General features: G+C 51.0%; 1 protein-coding gene and 1 long non-coding RNA gene across 5 annotated transcripts in view; one reads left to right on the forward strand and one right to left on the reverse strand.

Moving 5' to 3' along the window:
- The window catches only part of Myo7a (myosin VIIA), a 78,501-nt gene that overhangs the window by 20,592 nt on the left and 40,900 nt on the right, over positions 1 to 17,009 (forward strand). For all 4 annotated transcript variants that reach the window (XM_087212000.1, XM_087211997.1, XM_013067417.3 and 1 more), the window contains exons 5-11: positions 11,866 to 12,050; positions 13,009 to 13,130; positions 13,198 to 13,340; positions 13,545 to 13,658; positions 14,694 to 14,847; positions 15,789 to 15,865; positions 16,520 to 16,639. In XM_087212000.1, the coding sequence (XP_087068126.1) occupies positions 11,866 to 12,050; positions 13,009 to 13,130; positions 13,198 to 13,340; positions 13,545 to 13,658; positions 14,694 to 14,847; positions 15,789 to 15,865; positions 16,520 to 16,639 (915 nt within the window). The remainder of the gene's footprint in view (positions 1 to 11,865; positions 12,051 to 13,008; positions 13,131 to 13,197; positions 13,341 to 13,544; positions 13,659 to 14,693; positions 14,848 to 15,788; positions 15,866 to 16,519; positions 16,640 to 17,009) is intronic.
- On the reverse strand, positions 1,163 to 8,347 carry LOC110346698 (uncharacterized). The gene is made up of 4 exons (XR_002390901.2): positions 7,929 to 8,347; positions 5,391 to 7,594; positions 4,135 to 5,315; positions 1,163 to 2,769 (listed from the first exon to the last, which is right to left on the reverse strand). It is a non-coding gene; the product is annotated as an uncharacterized LOC110346698 (long non-coding RNA).

Here is a 17,009-nt window from a genome sequence, read left to right on the forward strand (position 1 = left end):
GCACCCCTTGCAACTGCGGGCAGCTGCACGAGTCCCAGGGTGGCTCTTGGGCTCCACAGCCTGCCAAGTGCTGATGGAGGAGTCCCCAGGGTGGCAGGCCTGGGGCATCCTTGGGGGAGGGGAGCCGATGGTGGAACTGGTTCCTGCCACAGCGCTCTCTCCTCCTAGAGGCCCCTGATCTCTGCCTGGGGACTTGGGGCCCCTGGGGGCCACATGTACTGTGTCCTTGTCTTGGGGATAGTCCTTATCTTCTCCCTGGGCATGTTTTACTCCTAGAATTGAGCAAGAGGCCTCTGCTGGGCAGGGGGACTGAGTTCTGTACCACCCTGGACCCTCAGAGAGAAGCTTACGGGACAGTGCGAAGACCTCACAAGACCACTGAGCACAGAGGCCCGGAGCACCCAGGGTCTCACTGCCAGCAGACACCAGCCCCTCAACTATTTCTACTGCCCTGGCTGCCACCTGCCAGCTCCATGGGTCCCAACGGTGCATGCCTGGGGCATGGGGAATCCCAGGGAGAGGCCAGCTGGGGCTCTGGTGCAAGGGTCCCTTGTTCATCCCACTCCCTGGTGTCTGCAGGGTGATCTTGGCTGGTCCCTGCACTCTTAGGAGGTTACTTTTCCATATTTGGGGGCCTTCTGAGGAGCAAAGGGATGAGGTAGAAGGAGCTACAGAATCCTGCCCCCGCCCCCAGGTCTTCTGCAGTTGGTTTGTACTTGCTTTTCTGCTAGGGAGGATCCTCTTCACTGAGAAAGGAGGCTCAGAGAGTTTTTGTTGTTATTTTTGTGGTGCTAGAGACTAGACCTAGTGTTGTGCCAAGTGAGCTGATAAATCACCAAACACTGGGACCAATGGCAAAGTTAAACTGAAAGGAGTTTATTCACGTGGGTGGACTCCACTCCCTAAGCGAAGTGAAGCCCTGAGTCCAGGAACAGCACAGTTTATATAGGGTGTTATAGCAGCATAGCTTTTATAGGTGTTATTTTAAGAAGAGAAGTTCAAGGGTAGATTAACATGTTTTTGACTAGTTGCAAAAGTATTTTTCACAACTCAGCTATCTTGTTGTCTTGTCAGGTTGGGGCAATTTACAGTAAAGGGAGGCACCAGGCACTATCTCTTTCTGAGAATCGATGAAGCAAGTTTACAGAAGCAGAACAAGCAGTTACAAAAACATCTATTTTATAGGGGGAGGGGCATGAGGCGACATTTCTTGGGTTTATCTTGGTCTCACAATCCCCACTGATTTTTGTACAGAATCAAACCTTTGATTCATCATTTTATCTCTACATCTCATTTTTACATAATCTCTCTTTTTTTTTTAAGCAATGGTTCATACATCTGGCTTAACAACATGATTTTTACATTGTCTTTTTGTTTGGACACATACCTGGGTATAACCTTTAGCATGCAGCAACATGATAATAAGCACACAATTACAACTATGACCACAAGAAAAAGCTGTTTTAACCATTGTATGTCAGGCAACCATTGGGTTAACCAGTGGAACAAATCCCATCCTAAGTTTTTATTATGTACTTTTTCTGCCAACTTTTTAAATTGTTTTATTTTTTTTTTGTATCCCTGGGCTGTTGTCGGTCATATTTAAACAACACATATTTTTTATTTTTTTACATCTTTGATGATGGAGTAGGAGCAAGTAATCTATTGCTGCCCTGTTGTCTAGTATGGCTTGTCAGTGTTTTTGTAATTCCTGATTAATTAATGTCAGTGCAGATGAGGTAGCATTTAAACCTTTGACCACCTTACATGCCAATTTTTGTACCGCCTTTTCAGCATGAACCCCTATGGAAGGCAGAGCAACCACAGATGCTATCATAGCTATTACTTCAATATCTGTTAAAAGACCTACATCATCATCGCATCCTGGTTCAGTATAGGGTGACCATCATTTAACTCTGTTGGGCATTATCAGATCAGTTTGATCTGGCAATATTACAGCCAATCAACTTAAGCAGCACTGGACCTCAGATAAGTAGGCAGGGATATAATTAAACATTACTCCTTTACATGTATAAAACCATCCTAATGGTAAGGGTATATAACCCTCACTGTATATGATCTTTTGTTTTTTATAACAAGTCAATTTTTTCTGATCTTTTTAATTTTAGACATCTTGTAGTACAATTTTTATATAAAGCACATTGTGTATGATTTAACATAATCACCCAAGGTATATATAACTTAATAGCATTTTTTGGTTTAAAATAAGAAGGGGTCCCCCAATTGTAACTATCTTTATACATAAGATTTTTTCCTGGGATGTCTTTAAACAGGGTGTAAGGCTGTATCAGACTCAAGGGAGTACACACAGGGACGAGACAACTCCCTAGTATGTAATGGAAATTTACATCTATATTTAAACAGAACTCAGACAGATTAAGTGTTTGTGCCAGCTGAATCCAAACATTACCAGTAGCATCCAGTTGTCTTTTGGGTAATATTGCCAGTGTTTCAGAAAATAATGACTTAAAAAAATGATCATGACAAATGCTGAATTATGGGTCAATACAGCAAGCATCATTTGTCCCTTTTCAGTCTTAGCTTTTTGTCGCCTGGTTGACTGATGATCTTCCATTTGACCTCCGGGGTGTCTTCAGGAGCTGCTTTAATGTGGCAGTGATGTATCCATGGTGTCTCCTCTGTGACCTTTACGGCAGATGGTGTCATCAAGATCACTTGGAAAGGCCCTTCCCAATGTGGCTCCAAAGCCTTAGATGAATGTCTCTTTACCAGTATCAGATCTCCAGGCTGAAATTTATGACAGATAACCTCAGGTTGAGGGGCCAGCCTGGCCTCCTGAACTCGATTCCACAGCTCCTGTTTAATTACCTGGAGGGCTTTTAAAGAATTCAACAAAGTATGATTTTCACATTTTAATACATTTTTCAAATTTACCCTAGGCAGTAAAGGAAGTTGGTCTCCTGAAAAATGATTTCATAAGGAGTTAACTTTTTTTATATAAGGCATGCACCTAGCCCACAAGAGGGCCAGTGGGAGGAGGTCTGGCCAGCTTTCTCCAGTTTTTAAAATAAACTTAATTAATGTTTTTTTAAGGTACAGTTCATTCTTTGCACTTGTCCTGAACTTTGTGGCCAATAGGCACAATGAAATTTCCAATCAATGTTGAGGGCCTTGGCCACCAATTGGGATACCTTGGCCGTGAAGGCTGGGCCATTGTTGGACCCCAGAGTGTGGGGGAGGCCAAATCGGGGGATGAGCTCCTGTAATAATCTTTTATTAACTATTGTAGCTGTCTCTCCTTTAGTTGGGAAGGCTTTTACCCATCCAGAGTATCTACCCAAACCAACAGGTACTTATATCCGCGGCTGGGCTTGACTTCAGTAAAATCCAATTCCAAAATTTCCCTGGGATGCTCACCTTGGTGTTGGGTTCCCTTGCCTCTGAGCATTGCCTTGGCATTTACCTGGGCACATGTCTGGCATTGGGCACAAACATCTTGGACCATGGCAGCCAGCTTAGGGGTTAAGAACCTGGAACTTATCAATTGTCTGAGTTTTTTTCCTAGGTGAGTAAAGTGGTGTATCTGTTAAATTAGCTGTCTGTCAAGAGCCTGAGACAAGCAAACTCAGCCATTGGGATGACTCCACCATCATTTTTATCTTGTATAGCCCCTACCTGGGTGTATTATTTTGTTTTTTTTTCTGATGAATAGTGTGGCATAGCTGGCAGCTCAGGAAAAGCTTTAAGGGGCAGGGTGGGGGCCGTCCCCACTGGTTTTCTGGCAGCCAATTTAGCAGCTAGATCAGCCTTTTGATTTCCTATGGCCTCCAGTGTGTCAGGCCTCTGATGACCCTTGCAGTGTATTATAGCCACTGATTTAGGCTTCCATACTGCTTCTAGCAGAGCTAAAATCTCATGTTTGTTTTTAATGTCTTGTCCTCCTGACGTAAGCAGGCCCCATTGTTTATATATCTCTCCATGAACATGTACAGTTATCGACTATCCGTGTAGATGTTGGCAACCTTCCCTTCACCCAGGTTTAAGGCCTAAGTAAGAGCCATCAGCTCTGCTCACTGGGCTGAAGTTTCAGATCCCAGAGCAGCAGCCCACCTTGTCACTCCCTGGCCATCCACCACCACTGCTCCTGCATACCTGACTCCTTGCTCAATGAAGCTGTTCCCATCCATGAAGAACATCTCCTCAGGGTCTTTTAGGGGCACATCCTGCAGATCAGGTCTGGTTGCGGTTATGTCCTGGAGGGTCTCCTGGCAGTCATGTAGAGGGGTCATCAGGTCTGAGGCAGGCAACAGTGTCGCGGGGTTTAAGGTAGTGGCCTCTGTGAACTTGATCTGGGGCTGGTCAATCAGGAGCACCTGATATTGAGTCAGTCTGGCATTTGACATCCATCACTCAGAGCCTCCTTGCAACATGGAGGAGACTGCATGTGGCACACTGATCATGAGCCCCTGACCCAACCTTAGCTTGTCTGTCTACTTTATGAGGAGGGCTGTTGCCACGATGTCTCTGAGGCAAGGTGGCCAGCCAGAGGCCACAGGATCAAGTCTTTTGGATAAGTATGCCACAGGTCTTTTCCAAGGTCCTAAGGTTTGAGTAAGGACCCCTTTTGCCACTCCATTTTTCTCAGCCACAAACAATTGGAAAGGTTTTCCAATGTCTGGGAGGGCCAAAGCTGGTGCCTGAACAAGGGCTTGTTTCATGGTCTCAAACGCCCTCTGTTTGGTCTCTGCCCACACTAAGGGTGTGTTTCCTCTGGCTGTGGCTGGATATAGGGGCCTTTCGATCTCTGCAAATCCTATAATCCAGAGTCGGCAGTAACCAACAGTTCCCAAAAACTCTCACACCTGTTTCTTTGTGGTGGGTGTTGGGATCTGTAATATAGCTTGTTTCCATCTCTGAGACAGTCGTCGGATGTCTTTGTCAATCTCATACCCAAGGTAAGTGATCCAGGAGGCACAGATCTGGGCCTTTTTGGCTGACACTCTATATCCCAATTTTTGTAACAATCCCAACAAGTCCTTAGTACCTGCCATACAGGTGTCCTGGTCATCAGCCACTACTAGGAGGTCATCTACATACTGGAGAAGGGTCACTTTGGGATGAGATGCTCTGAACAGAGCCAAGTCTTTATTTAGAGCCTCATCAAACAGGGTGGGAGCATTTTTGAACCCTTGTGGCAATCTCATCAGGGTCAGCTGTCCCCAGTACCCTCCTTTGGGATCCACCCATTCGAAGGCAAAAAGGGGCTGACTCACCTTGGCCAATGGCAGACTGAAGAAGGCATCTTTGAGGTCCAGCACAGTGTAGACTTGTCACTGAGGGGGCAGGAGGCTCAGCAGGGTATAGGGATTTGGCACAATGGGGTGTACAGTCTAAGTTCTTTTGTTTACCTCTCAGAGCTCTTGGACAGGCCTGTAGTCGGAAGTACTGGGCTTTTGGACAGGCAGGAGTGGGATGTTCCAAGGTGATTGACACAGCTTTAAGATTCCAGCATCTAGGAGTCAGTTGATGTGTGTCCAAATCTTTTTTCTTGCCTCCTTTCTGATAGGATACTGCCGGACAGAAACAGGCTGGGCATTGGACTTTAGATTTACCACTATTGGAACTTGATGGCCAGCTAATGCAGGGGGATTAGTCTCAGCCCACACAAGTGGAAACTCCATTTGTAGGTTTCCAATCAGCCCAGCTAACTTGTCCTCTGGCTGCGAGAGCATCAGGTATTTGGAGGCCAATGGGCAAGTCACCATAACTTTGACAGTCCCCTGTGGGATGCCTAGTTTTAAGTCTGCCTTTTCCTCTGTAAAGGTAATTGTTGCACCAAATTTCCTTAGCAGGTCCCTGCCAAGCAAGGAGTATGGACACTCTGGAATCACCAGAAAGGAGTGGGTCACTTGCCTGTGACCCAAGTCTACCATTCATGCAGTTGTCCATTTATAACCTTGAGCTCCCTTGCCGGTAGCCCCCTGTACCAAAGTCTCTCATGTTGTCAATTTTCCCAAAGGTTTAGTCAGTATCGAATGAGCCGCCCCAGTATCTACCAGGAAATTAGTCAGTGTGCCCCCGATTTTTAATTTTATCATGGGCTCACAGGGGCTCAGTTTGAATGAGCCCTGACTTTCCTATTTCATATCGTCAAAGGTCAGGACTTCCTGTGTCTTTTTCTGGTCCTGTCCCTATTTTTTTTTTTTCTTGAGGGGACACTCATTTTTCCAATGTCCAGTCTGTTTGCAATAGGCACATTGGTCCCTTCCAAGCTTAGGCCATGGGGGTCTCTCTGGCTTAGGTCTCCCGGTCTGCTTACTTATGTCATTGTGGGTGGCAATAGTAACTTTTTCTAGCTGCTTGGCAATTGTCTCTTCCGGGGAATCCTGGTTCTCAAAAACCTTTTGTGCTATACTCAGGAGCCCAGACCTGTTTTTTCCCTCAAACTCTTCCAATCTCTGAAGTTTTTTTTCTAATATCTGGGGCCGACTGTGACACAAAAGCCAGATTTATCATGGCTGCGTTTTCTGGAGCATCAGGATTAATGGGTGTATAGACCCAACACGTCTCTAGGAGGTGTTCCAGGAAAGCCACGGGGACTCTGTCTTATTCTGTTTTACCTCACTTACCTTAGTCAGATTAGTTGGCTTCCTAGCCACTTGGCAGAGTCCCTGCAAAAGGTGCTGGCGGTAACTGGCCAGGTCTCTCCTACCTGCATTGGTGTTGGGGTCCCAATCCGGTCATTGGGTTGGCACTTCAGCCTCTGCTCTCTGCAGATAAGCTGGAGTACCGGGGCCAGGATCGAGGTTGGGACCTAGGGCTGCCTTGATGGCCTCCTGAAAAATTTGGTCCCATTCCTCCGTGTTGAAGAGGGTCTGGAGAAGTTGTTGACAGTCATCCCAGGTGGGGTGATGAGTATGGAAGACAGACTCCAGAAGATTAATTAAAGCCTGGAATTTTTCTGAAAAAGGAGCAACTTGATTTTTCCAATTATAAAGGTCACTAGTAGTGAAAGGAGCATAGACAAATCCTCCACCTGGTTCAATCTGTTTCAAAGGAAGGACAGAGGACATTACCTGGCTGGTTGCCCCTTGAGACTCATAGGACTGTCCTGACTGGGTATGAGGAGGGGATAGGGAGTCAGGTGGCACAGAGGGGACAGAGGAATCACAGGGGGCAGAATCAGAGGGAGAGTTGGGGTCTTTTTTAGGCCCTTCCCCATGAGCCTGATAAGGGGCAGACGAGACCGGAAGTCATCCTCATCCCACGGGGCCTGAAAACCCTTGCACTTTGGGAGGGGCATGGTGACAAGAACTACTGATTGTCCTCATCTGTTGTGAATCTTATCTCCCACAAACCTCCTGTGTCTCAATCCTGGGCAATCAAGGGAGGGAGGAGGGTCCTCTATGAGGTCCATCCACACATCAATATAGGGAAACTGGTTGGGACGACGAGACCCTCCCTTTTCTGTGACCCTGTTCCAAACCTGTTGAGTAGTCTGAATATCAAAACTTCCCACACTCAGCCATTCCATCCCAAATGATGGCCACTCTAGTTGACATAGGGCCCGGAGTCTTCCCTTTGAGAATTTGATGCTGTATTCATCTGCTTTCTGTGGGGTATAAATTTGTGAGAAATGTTGTAAAACACACTTAAGGGGGTTGATGGGGTAGACAATCCAGATCCCATGGCTCACTGTAGAACAAAACTGAAAGCAAAAGGCACACAGAGCAAGCTGACAGACAACAGACAACAGATACACAGAAATTTAGACAAACTATACCCACAAATATTTAGACAGACAAACCAGGCCCCGGGGTAAACTGACCAGAAGGCTTCCCATCATCATGATGAACCCCTGGGCAGGGGAATTACTGTCGCTCCGACTTCCCTTTTGCCCTCTTTTGGATCCACTGACTGACGACTGAGAATCATAAGATTCTTACCTGACCGCCTGAGGTTTTCCAGATAAACTCCTCTCAGCATGGCTGGAATGACCTGAATCCTCCGCTTGAGACCCGAGCCCCCAGGGCCCTGATCAAATGGTCAAGGTGACCTCCCAAGGCCTCTCTCAGGCCGGACCGGCCTAAGACAGGGGCTGTCCACTGGACAGAAGTCACTGAGTGATGGTGAGCTCGCTGAGACCTCCAAGAATGTCGTGCCAAGCGAGCCGATAAATCACCAAACACTGGGACCAATGGCAAAGTTAAACTGAAAGGAGTTTATTCACGTGGGTGGACTCCACTCCCTAAGCGAAGTGAAGCCCTGAGTCCAGGAACAGCACAGTTTATATAGGGTGTTATAGCAGCATAGCTTTTATAGGTGTTATTTTAAGAAGAGAAATTCAAGGGTAGATTAACATGTTTTTGACTAGTTGCAAAAGTATTTTTCACAACTCAGCTATCTTGTTGTCTTGTCAGGTTGGGGCAATTTACAGTAAAGGGAGGCACCAGGCACTATCTCTTTCTGAGAATCGATGAAGCAAGTTTACAGAAGCAGAACAAGCAGTTACAAAAACATCTATTTTATAAGGGGAGGGGCATGAGGGGGCGTTTCTTGGGTTTATCCTGGTCTCACACCTAGGTCTCATGCATCCTGGGTAAGTACCCTACCCCTGAGTTACATCCCCAGCTGTTTTTATTTTATTTTGAAACAGAGCCTCACTAAGTTTCCCAAGCTGGAGAAGCCTTGTTTTTGGTGATTTTTGTCTATTTGGTTTTTTGAGACAGAGTTTTGCTACCATAGTCCATTCTGGCCTTAAATTCATGACTCTCCTGCCTCAGCCTCCTGAGTGCCAGAGTTACAGGCATACACCACCATGCTTGGGCTTAGTACATATTTTTAGATGACAATATGTGCTACAGAGTGGAAAGTTTCCCTTCTGACCAAGACAGGACCACTGCTACTGATCTCTAATTGATCCTCCAAGAGAGCAACTGTGTGTGTGTGTGTGTGTGTGTGTGTGTGTGTGTGTGTGTGTGCACGTGCGCGCAGTTTTCCACTTTCGTCTCCGAAGATGGTAACCTCTTGTTACACTGTTCTGTCCCTTTTCTGCCAACCACTTCCCAGGCCATACTTCCTACAGTGTGGATAGGGCTGCCTTGGGCTGTTGACAGGTTTTCCCAAGCTCCTTTCCCTGTTCAATCCTGGGACAGCAGTTAAAATGCTGTCCACTCAGCCCATTAATATAGTCACTCAGCCACCACTCAGAGCGTGACTTATGTACTGTGCACAGAGCCAGGCTCTGGGGGACAGAGGCTTTGGCCTAGAGCCATAGATGAGTCAAGGAAGCCAACTGTAGGGATCATATGGAATATGAAGGGTCCCAGAGGATGTTCCTGCTTTCTGGAGGAGGTGTCATCTCAGTTTTGGCCCAAAGGACAAGGAGGAATTAGTTGGGCCCAGAGATGGCAGGAGGGGATGTGTGGGGCTTTTGTAATACAGGTGGGGCCTCTAGGCTGTAGGATGAAAGACAGCAGGTGGCAGGCTTGGGGACTGTGGGCAAGGAAAGGTTGCAGACTTTGTCCTGAGGCTGTGGGAAACTGCTAGAGGGTTTCCAGTAGAGGGCGGCCCCATCAGATCTTCTCAGAGCCCACCGTGGCTGTGAGTGGAGGACAGATTGTAGGGGTGAGGGTGGAGGTAGCTCCATGAGGGAGGCATCCACCAGGGCACCCACTGTATCTGCTGAGGAGTAGTAGTGGCCGGTGGCAGAGCGAGAGGTGGGAGAAGGAGAAGGAGGGGCTGAGGGGCCACTCAGGTTTCTGCCCTGGCCAAGGATGGCTGTGATGCCCTTGGTGGAGTTGGGCAGGTTGAGAAGGAGCCACGTGGGCGGGAGGGCGAGCTCTGGGATGGACGTGATGGTGGACATCAGGCAGGGACCTCCAGGAGGCAGGGGAATGAAGGGTCTTATGACCCAGAGGGCCCTGCAGGCAGTGGGCAGTGTGGAGTGAGCCATAGGAGCAATGAGTGGAGGAAGAAGCGTCTCAGGGTCCCCATGCCTCAAGCTTATCTGGCCCCCTCCTCTAGCATGAAGTGTGTCTGCCTCCAGCCTCACTGACTGCCATTTGTCCTCTGTGACCTTTCTCCAGCAGACCTCCCAAGTGTCACGCCCTTTCACACCTCCCTGCTCGGTGCCCACTGGCGAGCCCTAGGGCTCTCACCCTCCCACCCTCCACTTGGAGGAATCCAGGAGCTCCCCAGCCCAGCCTCTCCAAGGTCTCATAAAGAGCTGCCAAATGACTGTGCAGTCAGCCTCCTACTGTGTGACAGTAAAAGGCCAGGGAGTTGAGCATCACACTCCTGAGCAAGTATTAAGCAGAGGGGAAGGGGCACTTATGCACCAGACACCTGGCAAAGGTTATGGGTTTGCCCTTCAGTCTTTACCATGGTCCCGGGAGGTGGATGTTAGCCAGCCCCTTTTACAGATGAGCAAACTGAGGCTTGCCAAAGGGGCAGTGGTGGTGGCTGACTCCTAGTCTGGTGCTGGTTCTCCCTCGCCCCCAAGAGTCTTCCTGGTTCCCACAGCTACCACGCCTGACCCAGTTGTTCAGCCCAGTAGTATTGTTTGTGGTGAATGCCTTATTGCTTCCATTTCCACTGACCAGCTCCCTTTTCACCTGCTATCTTTGGCACTTTACAACCTCAGACCAGCTGTGGAGGGCAGGTGAGTGTGGTACAGGGAGCCCCTTGAAGCCTCGCTGGCTCGTTGGCTTGACGCATCACCCCTCTAGCCTCCTGCTCTCCCCAACCCCTTCTCCTCCTGCCTGGGCTCCTGGCACAGTGAAGCTCAGCTGTGTTTGGCTTCGGGCTGCTGGGACGAAGAGGCTCAGTGGGGAAGGAGAGCCCTGGGCACAGAGAAGCACGTGGCTGGGGCCTGGGTCTCTGCACCCAGCCCAGGGCCACTTTGCACAGCCCCCAGCCTGGGTGGGCATTTCCCCTGGCATGTGGTGCTGCAGCCACACTTTCCCTGCATGGCCACAACAGGCTGAGGCTGCTGGGGCATGGTGGTGGCTCTGGTGTCATGCTCTGAGCCCTGGGTGGGTGGCTGGGGCAGTGGGGCTTTCACCTGCCCTGTCTGGACACATCTGTCTTCAGCTTCTCCTGGCCTCCACTGTCCTTACATCTGTCATCAATTACAGGCTGACCTTTTCAAGCTTGGGATGCTAGCAAGGATGGAGGAGAGACTCCTGAGTGCCTCTCCTGTCGCCAAGGCAGGGTTCCAGGCTATGCTGTCCTTATGGCAGGGCTCTGGGCTCACAGCAGGAAGTCTTGTCCGTGGGTGGCCAATCTGTGCATTGGAGAGGAACCCTGTAGAGAAAGCGCTCTGAGGCCTGTAAGCCACCCAGGGAGCTGGAGGTGCTTGGTCCCTCAGAGCCAGAGCCCCCCTCCGCCCTGGAGCAGTGCTGCAGGGGACAGGATCCGCAGCCACACATCCCACCCCTTTCAACTCTTTATGGCTTGGTTTCAGTTTCCTGCTTCCTCACCAACCTGCTATCCCCTCTGGACATGGTCTAATTGATGGATTTCATTCTAAAATATGGGATACGGGGCTTGGGAGCAAAGATAATATTTGAGGTATACCCACTGTGCTCTGTGAATTTAAAAATATACATTTCCTTCCGTCTTCATAAACACTTATAGTGTGCCCATCTTATAGAGGAAGGTAAGGAAATTGAAGCTCCCAGACCCTCCTTTCCTTTCTTCCTTCCTTCCTTCATCGTCACTGAGCACCTACTCAGACTCACGTCCTCACCTAAGCCAGCCCTTCCCAGCTCCCACCCGGACCCCAAAGGGCCCCAAAGCCAGTGCTCTTCCTTCAGAGAGGAGCAGAGCAGAGCCTCCCATGTGGGAGAGAATGAGTTTGTCCTCCTTTGTTGCCTGCAGACATACACAGGCTCCATCCTGGTGGCAGTGAACCCCTACCAGCTGCTCTCCATCTACTCCCCAGAGCATATCCGCCAGTATACCAACAAGAAGATTGGGGAGATGCCCCCCCACATCTTTGCCATCGCCGACAACTGCTACTTCAACATGAAACGCAACAGCAGAGACCAGTGCTGTATCATCAGGTGGGCGGCCCAGCGCCAGCACGGAGCTCTAGGCCCAGCCTCTTGAGCTGCAGCTCCTTGCTCTGCTAGTGTCACTAGGACTGACTCCACTGTTGGAAACACCAGGAAGCTCTACAGGACCAAGATATGCACTTTGTCACAATGCAGAATCACCTCCCCTCCTCGAGGTCTTATATCCCTGTTAGTGCTGCCAAAGGTCATGTGAGCATTGAAGCCCAACTGATTCTCTTACGGCTCCTGTTAAATCACGGCCAGGATCAAATGAAATCTCAGCTTCTATTTTCTCTTGGCCAGAGGGTAAAAGGCCAAAGCACTGATTGAGCATCTAATATGTACCTGTTCCAGGGCAAGTATGGATAAAGGAGTGTCTTAGTTACTTTTCTCGTTGCTGAGACAAAATACCTGACACCCCAAGTTAAAGTAGGAAGGGTTTATTTGGCTCACAGTTTGTAGAGGTTTCAGTCTATAGTTGGCTGGCTCCAAGGCAGGTTGGCATGGCAGAGGGGCATCACAAAGCAGGCAGGAGGCAGCAGAGCAGTAGCAGCAAGCAACAAGCAGGAACCACAGCAGCCCTCTCTCTGTCCCTTTTATTCTATCCAGGCTACACTCCCTTATGTCGAGTAGCACTCACACCTAGTGGGCCATCCCATTACCAGAACTGTGCCAAACCAATCAATGGACTAATTTAATAATCACACACCCTTAATCTCAGCAGTACACATTCTAGATCCAGCCGCCTGTAAAACCCCCCACCTAGGACTACATGAGGCTTGGGGAGGGACACATCTAGACGCCAGCCATAACAAGGGTGTCTAAATGAAATGACAGGGCTCTCTCCTAGCCCTGGAGGGTGCAGGTAGTCAGCCAGGATTGCTGGGAGGGGAGGGAGGGCTGGAGTGGCAGCCTCAGGATGTGGCCACCTGAGCTGAGCACACTCCTGCCTCTCCTCACTTCGAAGTGGAGAGTCTGGAGCAGGGAAGACCGAGAGCACGAAGCTGATTCTGCAGTTTCTGGCAGCCATCAGTGGGCAGCACTCATGGATTGAGCAGCAGGTCCTGGAGGCCACCCCCATCCTGGAAGGTAGTGCCAGGGCTCTGAGGGAGGCTGGGATGGGCTGGCCTTGCCATGACCTCTCTCCACCCCACAGCGTTTGGAAATGCCAAAACCATCCGAAACGACAACTCAAGCCGCTTCGGGAAGTACATCGACATCCACTTCAATAAACGGGGTGCCATCGAGGGTGCCAAGATCGAGCAGTACCTGCTGGAGAAGTCACGAGTCTGTCGCCAGGTGGGTCCAAGCCTCAGGGTACAGGATCAGACTTGGTTCCTTCCCTGGAGTAGACCCAGCCTCAGGTGGGTGCGTGTCCCCATCCACATTGCCCTGTGTGCTTTCTCTCTGCTGCCCCTGCTCGCCTGAGTGCCTGATGTCCCCTATGGATCCATCATCTGCCTGGGCTTCTGCTCTTGCCCCAACTGCTGTGCCCACTCTCAGGCCCCGGATGAGCGGAATTATCATGTGTTCTACTGCATGCTGGAGGGCATGAGCAAGGAGCAGAAGAAGAAGCTGGGCCTGGGCCAGGCCACTGACTACAACTATTTGGCCATGGTGAGGCTCAGGGGACAACCTGGGAAGGGGACACCTATCCCAGAAAGGTAGAGTAGATGCAGGCCACTCCCACATGACCCCAGCCCTGCTACAGTCCTGGCAGGTGGGAACTTCCCTGGGGGTCTTCTTTCCCCCTCCCACCCCAGCCCACCTGGGCTTGTCCATTTCATGCTGCTTGAGCACAGCCATCTAGACAAATTCCCACAACAGACACACATGTCTTCCTAACTGAAGACATCCGACACAGGGTCACACGGACATGCCCGCTCATGTATCCATGCACACACACTTGCCCACTCACACAAGCCATGTGTTTAGTCTTTGAGGCCTCAAAGACTGGGACCTCTGCCTGGCCTCCCATGATCCTAGGGAGCTGGCTGCTGAGGTCTCAGCCCTGAGGGCTGCTGCTGTCTGGACACCAAGGAGAAGTGAGCCCCAGGACCATCTCTGCCACCAGTCCTGGGGCTGTGCATACAGCAGACTGGCTTGGGGAGCACCACTTCTGCATTCCTGGGGCAAGCCCAGCAGGGCCCAAGGTTGCAACTGTGGGCTAAGGCACCCGAGGGGTGTGTTGAGGGTGTGACACACCTTCCCAGACACTTCCACAGTGGGCCATCACACTTGGACACACATGCACAGCATGGAGCACCCACTTGTCTGCAGTCTCCACCCCTGTCCACACCAAGCTGCACCGGTGAGGGTTAAGGCCCTGAGGGTGGGCGTCTCCAAGACATGCAGAAGGCATTGTGGGGCCTTGAGACTGTGACTGGCAGGTGGCTGAACAGACTAGGCCTGGGATCAGTGCTCCTCTCACTCATGGGAAGAAGGGGCAACCGGGACTCCAAGACAGGGAGCTCTTGAGCTCTTGAGAAGCCCAGGCAGAAGCTCTCTAGACTTTCTGGAGAAGCCTGCTCATGCCAAGGGCCCAGGACCTGGAGCCTGGCCTGGCAGAAAGGCCCCTTCAGCTCTGGCACTGCCTCTCTGGGATGTCCATGACCTTGCTGACCCCACTTCCTACTCCCCTGCCTGTCCCAGGGCAACTGTACAACCTGTGAGGGCCGAGTGGACAGCCAGGAGTATGCCAACATCCGCTCTGCCATGAAGGTGCTCATGTTCACCGACACAGAGAACTGGGAGATCTCGAAGCTCCTGGCCGCCATCCTGCACCTGGGCAACCTGCAGTACGAGGGTGAGGCTGCGCAGTGTCCTGTCTGCATCAGCGGCAGTGCCACACCTAGTGCCCATGGGGTATTGGCAGTGCAGCTTCTGCCCAGCATGTGCCCTCACTGGGGAGAATTCCCCTGCAGGTAGACTTGAAGAGGTCTGCTAGCTTGACATCAGCCTCAGGCGGTGCTGCTGTGTGGAAGTTCAGAGAGGTGGACAGATGAGGTGCCCTGTGAGTTGAGTGTGGCTCTTTAAGACCCCTTCCACATTGGTTTCTTCTTTAGGTTAGATGTCTTAGAGAAAGGATAAATCTTTGAGCTAATTCATACTAAGGTGTGAGTGACCCAATAGCCATCTTCTGAAAGGGAGAAGGCCAGGGAAGGGACCTGCTCACTTCTCTGACATCCTGGCTGTCACGACCCACCAGGATGGGAGGTGGTCCTGCGGCAGGTCCCATTCTTTTCTTTCTCTGTTTCCCAGCATGGGTCCTGGGCAGAGTGGGAGCTCTGGGAAGTGCAGTCAGTGATCTCAGCAGTAAGGCAGTCAGTCTAGTGAGTCTAGAAAGACTAAGAGAAAGGGTACATCAAACATAGGGGAAAGCTTCTCCAAAAATCCCAAGGCCCAAGACAGCAGGGCACATTCAAGGAGGACAAGCTCCCAAAGCCTATCTCAAAGGAGCCAGGACTGCCACTCAGAGCTCTGAAGTGGAGGCTGCACAGGTGAGGGTTAGGGTCACTTGGATGCCAGGAATGGTGCTGGCACACAGGGTCCTTACCCTCATGGTGCCTGCGTCAACATTAACCAGACATATACTGACCCAGAGGAGCATTTAATCATGGTACTGATGCCCTCAGTGATGGGACAGGTCCACAAGAGTGAGTGTGGCAACCTAGTCCTCCTAGGCCTGTCCCCATGCCCCTCTGCCAGCCTTCCCTGCCCTGACACTGCACCCCTTGCTGCTGGCAGCGCGGACATTTGAGAACTTGGATGCCTGTGAGGTCCTCTTCTCTCCGTCACTGGCTACTGCTGCATCCCTGCTCGAGGTCAGTGCCTGCTTTCTCTCCCCACCTCTGCCTCTGTCCCTGTGAAGATGGTGCTGACTTCCAGCTCGGTGGGACTGGCTGGCATGTGGGAACTGGGTTTCTGGGAGCCTCTGGCTGGGAGAGTCATGTTCAACGTCAAGGACCAGCTGTACGCAGGCTCTGTGCTGTGCTCAGGCTCTGCATCCTCACTCGCTTGTCCTGACCTGGCTGCCCGAGATGGCGTGGGCCAGGAGGCTTGGGCCAGGGCCCTGTGACACTCTGGGTTGTGTGTCCCTGGCTGAGTCACTCCTACCCTCTTAGCCCCACTCCACATGTGTGGGTAAAGAGCCTAGACCACACATTGTGTATCAAGTATGTGGAATCTGCCTCTCAGTCACTCAGCAAGCACTAGACTCTAGCCTGATTGGAAAACAGAGGTGAATAAAGTCAGTCAAGGTGGGCCCTAGAAGGGCAGGTAATAACTAGAGGAGGTGAGGAGGCTTGTCTGGGAGAAGAATTCTTCCAGGAAGCATCAGATGGCTTCTGGTGGTTGGGAGGGTTGGCTGTGGCCCTAAGGAAGGGGATTCTGGGCCGAGGGTATAGTCTGAGCCAGGCCAGGTTGGAAAGGGAGGGAGTTCAGGGTGTCAGGGTGAGTACTGGGTGTGTCTGCACCAGGTGAACCCCCCAGACCTGATGAGCTGCCTGACCAGCCGCACCCTCATCACCCGTGGGGAGACGGTGTCCACCCCACTCAGCAGGGAGCAGGCGCTGGATGTACGAGATGCCTTCGTCAAGGTGGGCTGCTGTGGAGGGGCTGCCTCTCTCTGTCCCTCGAGAGGCTGGGTTGCTGACGCACAGCAGTGAGGGGTCCTTAATGTCAGGCCCTGCCCTCAGGTCCTTGACTCTGGGCCTTCTCTGATCCACTTCTCTGCAGAAGACACAGAGGGGGCTGGGTTAGGTGGCAGGGCCTCCAGTCCTCCCTGTTTCTGCAGTCACACAGTTGCCACTCCCTGAGCCCTCAACCCATGCCAGGCCTGTGTTGGGCTCTGGAACCTTTGAGCTATTCAGAACAGATGGGGAGACAAGACACTGAGCCAGAAGCCCCAAGATTGCTCCTTCCCAGCCTGCAGGGCTGGGGCAAGGGCTCAGAGGAGCTGCTACCCGG

Source organism: Heterocephalus glaber, unplaced genomic scaffold (assembly GCF_053883595.1).
Source record: "Heterocephalus glaber isolate CG9 unplaced genomic scaffold, H.glaber_assembly_v1.0 deba00001428, whole genome shotgun sequence".
Taxonomy (NCBI): Eukaryota; Metazoa; Chordata; class Mammalia; order Rodentia; family Bathyergidae; genus Heterocephalus; species Heterocephalus glaber.